Here is a 5,241-nt window from a genome sequence, read left to right on the forward strand (position 1 = left end):
CCAGAAGTTTTGAAACTATCCAATAAAACACTAGTCTCTGGGCTAAGAGTCTTAGCAAATGATTATTGTAGATCACTGTAATTACACACAAACAAAGTATGAAACCTGAAAAATGTTAGAGAAAATAAATTGTAGGATATAGTGGCCCTTAATTTTTGTAAGTAATGAGGATAATGAGAGCTGCAAGTAACATTTACAAACATCATTACATATCCATTGAACTCAAGGCGTTCAAATGTTTAGAAGATCGGAGTTAAATGGGTTAAGTTCATTATGGTCGTCGGTATATTTTGAAAATGGAAAGGTATATTTCAGTATATTTCTGCTGGTCTGACTTCATTGAGAGTTCCGCGGTCACACTGCTTTGCAATAAGCGATAAAAAAAGCACTCACACAGTCACACGCGTTGGACATTATTTGTGAGTTTCGTGTAAGAAGACTTTGAAAAAGGCACATCAGATCAGCATATTTATTGATTGTTTGGATACCTCAGAACTCGGCCCTCACTGGGAGTGCAGTAGCGCGTAAATGTTTCGTCAGGCGAAGGACACGCGTAGACGAATGAAATACCAATAGGCGATCGCAAAGCTGAGTGTGTGAAAAAAGCACAGGCTCGAGAGCACGCTTCTGCGTTTACGTCGCGGGATATGGCGACACGTCAGGATGACCGCGGCGATGAGATTGGTGGGGGCAGTGAGCCTGCCTCCTATCATATTTTACCGCACACGGAGGAAATGGCGAATTATTTGGCCCATCAACAACAACAGCAGCAGCATCAGCATCAAAACTTTCTGCTGCATCAGCAACATGGTCAAGCTCCCCCCGGACCCATGATGTGGACACAGCCACCTCCGCACTTGGGTGGCCCGTATCCACCGCATCTCCAGCAGCAACAGCCGCAGCCGCAGCCACCACCGCAGCCTCCACATGTGTATAATGAATATCTGTATAACCTGGCGTATTCGGGGCAGCCTGGACAGCCCGAGACTTACTCGGTCCTGCCCGTCGGGCATGGGAACTTTCTCAAAGTGTATCACTGTCCCGAGAATCCCGTCAACGATGGTACCGCTCCCCACTTCACGCATATCAACATGGCATCACTGAACCACCAGCATCCACATCACCAAGGCCCACCACCGACACCCCCCCAGCCAACGCCTCTTTATGAACTATTCGCCGCCGGTCCCTTGCTGCCGAAGCCCGAGATGAATATTATCGGAGCTGCGGCAACCCAGCCTCAACCATCACAGCTCCAGCCTCAGCCTCAGCCTACCCATACTAATCCACAACCACCTCCGCCCCCTCCTCCGCAAGTCCTCCATCCTCCAAGTAGTGCAAATCTGCTCATCAATAACCTGGTGAACAACTGGTCGCCCAATCTGACAGGAGGAAGCTACATACAATTCGGGGACGAGATTAATGAAAACGCCGCCAGCCAGATGGACCAGCCGCAGCCGCCTGCACACCATCAGCAGCAATCGCAGGCCACGCAGCAGCAGCCCCAGCAGCAGCCTAAGCATCAGCCGCAGAAGGAACAATTGAGCAAACCCGTAAGCCCTCTGCCGACGAACGAAAAGACCGCCAAGTCGTTGAAAGTACTGCCTCTGGCCACTGAAAGCATCTCACCAACTGGCAGCATCAACAAGTCAACTATTGTGGTGTCTGGTCAGCCCGATGGCAAGAAGCGCATAGTTGCCGAGGTTAAGCCCATGCCGATGTCATACTCGGATGTCCTCAGCAAGGGTACACAGTCGAGCGGCGCAAGCGGCGAGACGCGTGCAGCTAACGGATTGGACTATGGAAGTCAACAGCAGCAGCAGCAGCTGCGACGTCAGGGTAAAGAGGAGGGCGTCGGAGGTCGGGAGTTGCGTACGGCGAAACGTTCTCCACTGCATGATGCAAAGGATACGCCGCTTGTGCTGGCCTCGAATGCTGGCCATGCGCATGGCAACCGTGGAAAGAAGCGTGGACAGTCAAATCACGCGGGGCAGCTAAAGCAACAGCAGCAGCCACAGATTCAGCCACAGACACAGCCACAGCAGGCTGCAACGCTGCAGCCCGCTCAGATCAAATCGAATAAAGCCACCAACCAGCAGGAGAAGAAGCGGCCTTTGCAGCCGAGGAGCAACGTTAGGGCTAATGAGCAAAGGACAACCGCCTCATCGATTCCCGCCAGCAACGACAATGGCAACGGCAGCGCCCAGAACCACACAAACAACAGCAATTCAACAACAAATCCTGCCATCAATCCAGGCCTTTCGTCCCGCAAGCCGAGCAGCAATAGCAGCAAAGGCAACGCCAATGCAAATCAGTCGAACTCCACTGCCTCAACAACACCAAATTCTGGCAGCAGCAGCAGCAACAGCAACAACAACACAAACAACAACAATATTGGTTCCTCTTCGTCCAAACGATATTCCTCCTCGAATACGAATCTGAACTCAAATAACAGCGCTGGCTATTCGTACTCCTCGAAGCGGAATCGAAGCAACGCCGCCTACTCCTCCTCCAACTCGCCCTCCCATGCCAGCAGCTTGTCCAGCAACAGGAACTATGAGCTGGCCAAGCGAATTCTACACACTTGGTGGATTTACACTCTGAAATTGCTCACCTGGCTGTTCTACCTGGTCTACGACATTGTTGTGCTGGGCTTCAGCATGGCCTATGATCGGTTGGCAGTGGCTTATGTGGCCGGTCTGGCCTATGCGCGGCAGCTGCACAAGGAGCTAAAGCAGAATTCCGGCAAGCCGAGCATCTGGTGGCGCAACTACTGGCGACGTTTCGATGCCCGTTTCGCCAAAACTTCGCGTTGGGCCTTTTGGAGGCGATTCTACAAACGAAAACCACCTGAACCCACCTCCGAATCGTTCAAGACGGGGCGCCTGCCACAGACAGGCGAGGAAGCGATGTACTCGCTGCTTAATTGTAAAGGAAAAGATGCATACAGGTGAGCCACAGTAAAAAGTTTTAGCAGCCAGCAGATCACTTTGCCCTTAACACAATTTTCCTTTGTTGCAGCATATTGGGAGTGCCGCCAGACAGCTCACAGGAGCAGATCCGTAAGCATTACAAGAAAATTGCCGTGCTGGTGCATCCGGATAAAAACAAACAGGCTGGCGCGGAGGAGGCCTTCAAGGTGCTGCAGCGAGCATTTGAATTGATCGGGGAACCGGTACGGTTTGCAAACCACTAAATCCCACCCTGATGATATTAAACTAAGTTTATTTGTCCAGGAGAACCGCCTTCTCTATGACCAAAGCATCGCAGAAACTCTGCACGCCGAGAAGGCCTGGACGGAGCTGCATGATCTGCTGTCCCAACTGCAAACTAAAATGGCTGAGGCAGCCAACACTATAAGGTAAGTGAATGATAGAACGATAAATTGTTTTGACTCTTGTGATCATGAACCCCCCTTATGTATTTGTGTATGTAGATGCAGCACCTGTGCCCAGCGCCACCCTCGCAAACTAACCGAACGTCCTCACTATGCGGCTCGCGAATGTGCCTCCTGTAAGATACGTCACTCTGCCAAGGATGTAAGTATCCCTCCAAAATCCCTCCGCCGAGTGACAAATATTTGTGTCAGTAACTTTATTTTGTGTGTGTTTCTTGGGGATACCAGGGGGATATCTGGGCCGAGACAAGCATGATGGGTCTGCGATGGAAATATTTGGCTCTGATGGATGGCAAGGTGTACGACATAACAGAGTGGGCCAATTGCCAAAAGGGTGCCCTGTCCCACTTGGAGCCCAATTCGCATATGGTTCAGTATCGCATAGTTCGCGGGGCCCAGCAGCAGCCGCCATCGCAACAGCCGCAACCACACCACCACCCTCAGCAGCAGCAACAGCACCCACACTCGCACCCGCACCACGATCGTGGTGCGCACCATCCCGGCGTTGGTGTCAGCGGCGTTAGGTAAGCAGCTCCCTGGAATAGCCCGAAGCATTTAAATGATAACTGGTCCCTCTTCCAGCGAGGCCACGCTGCACGAGTTCTTGGACAATTTGTACAGCGGCCAGCATCCGGGTGCGCACAATGCCTTTGCGGGCAACGCACGCCGTCGGGCGCGTCGTAACTGAGTCCAAAATCTCCAATCCACAATTATAATCCATGCCCACGCGTGTACATCGTCGGCTGCGTGGTTTTTTACTCACCTGTACACCTATGCGCCAGCTGCAACATCAGAAGCAGAAGCACCAGAAGGCGCAGCAGTGGCCGAGCAAGTACTCATCTTCTTCCCTTCTCGTCCCACGATGGCTGGCAACACAGTGGCAACACCCATCCCATCAACAGTTGAACAGCCATATTAAACACTTCTCTGTATAGTTTACATTCAAAAGATGATCCTGAAAATGTTTTACTTGTCACGTAGAATCGTACAATTGCCTACCACTTAGATAACGTCTATGTTTTAGCCTCTAATTCTACATCTACTTCTACTTGTACTTGTACTTCTAATTCTTCCTATCATTTATGGACAGCTTAACACACGACTAGCTCGTAGCCAACAAGTTTAGCTCTAAGTTCTAACTATATTAGCGCACCTCCCCCTCCCCCCACGGTGGCCGCCCATACGTTTCTGCAGCGTACAGCGAGGAGGTGGGAGGTGGGAGGCACACATGTAAAATCTAACGCATCCAAATTAAACATAAATGTTAATAAAACTGTATTGAACGCCTAAATCCTAAATCCTCCAAGTCTACATGGATTCCAGCAAATGCAAAGACAAATGAAAAGATTATTTTGTTTAGTTTTTTTATTGAAAAAATGTTCCACTCCGTTTTCGCCTAATTTTCTATGTTGTTCTTACGTTTGTTTCGTAATGTGGTTTGTTTCTTTTTCTGGTTTTTTGTATGATAATAATTACATGGGTAGAGGGGATGGGACAGGAGCTTTTCACATACTCCTAAATGCCCCACAAAAAATGGTTTCTGTTTCTCGATTATAAAATGTCTCGAATACTCGTATGTTAGAGCCTGGATTGCGTGTAAGTGTGCCGGACTTACAGTCTACACCAATCGATCGTTTCGCACATCGGCATCATATGTTTATAATAAAATAGTTCAAGATTATGTGGGGCTAGTCGTCGATTCTTTCTTTTATACTCGGAACGAATGTACTTCGTACTCGATTTCTCGGTTTTACTTTGCCCCAATTAAATCCCTTAATACTCGGGTATGCTTTAGTCTAGCGTGGTTTCTGGTTCTGGTTCGGGTTTGGGTTTTGGTTCTGCCTGAC

The 5,241-nt window shown here is 49.6% G+C and overlaps 1 protein-coding gene across 1 annotated transcript; it reads left to right on the plus strand.

The window, feature by feature from the left end:
• The first annotated feature begins 366 nt into the window (after window positions 1-366).
• On the plus strand, window positions 367-4,672 carry LOC117590035 (transcription factor SFL2). Its single transcript, XM_034282339.1, has 6 exons — window positions 367-2,947; window positions 3,019-3,172; window positions 3,234-3,358; window positions 3,434-3,536; window positions 3,623-3,918; window positions 3,977-4,672. Exons 1-6 carry the CDS (start codon window positions 648-650, stop codon window positions 4,080-4,082), a joined length of 3,084 nt encoding a protein of 1,027 aa, XP_034138230.1. The 5' UTR covers window positions 367-647; the 3' UTR covers window positions 4,083-4,672.
• The last annotated feature ends 569 nt before the right edge of the window (window positions 4,673-5,241 follow it).

The sequence above is a fragment of the Drosophila guanche genome, unplaced genomic scaffold (assembly GCF_900245975.1).
Source record: "Drosophila guanche unplaced genomic scaffold, DGUA_6, whole genome shotgun sequence".
Taxonomy (NCBI): Eukaryota; Metazoa; Arthropoda; class Insecta; order Diptera; family Drosophilidae; genus Drosophila; species Drosophila guanche.

Bases quoted from the DNA above. Each gene is read 5' to 3' on its own strand.
- LOC117590035 (XM_034282339.1), top strand. From the start codon at position 648: ATGGCGACACGTCAGGATGACCGCGGCGATGAGATTGGTGGGGGCAGT. The intron at 3,359-3,433 runs GTAAGTGAATGA...TTGTGTATGTAG, and splicing joins GAGGCAGCCAACACTATAAG to ATGCAGCACCTGTGCCCAGC. The intron at 3,919-3,976 runs GTAAGCAGCTCC...TCCCTCTTCCAG, and splicing joins GTTGGTGTCAGCGGCGTTAG to CGAGGCCACGCTGCACGAGT.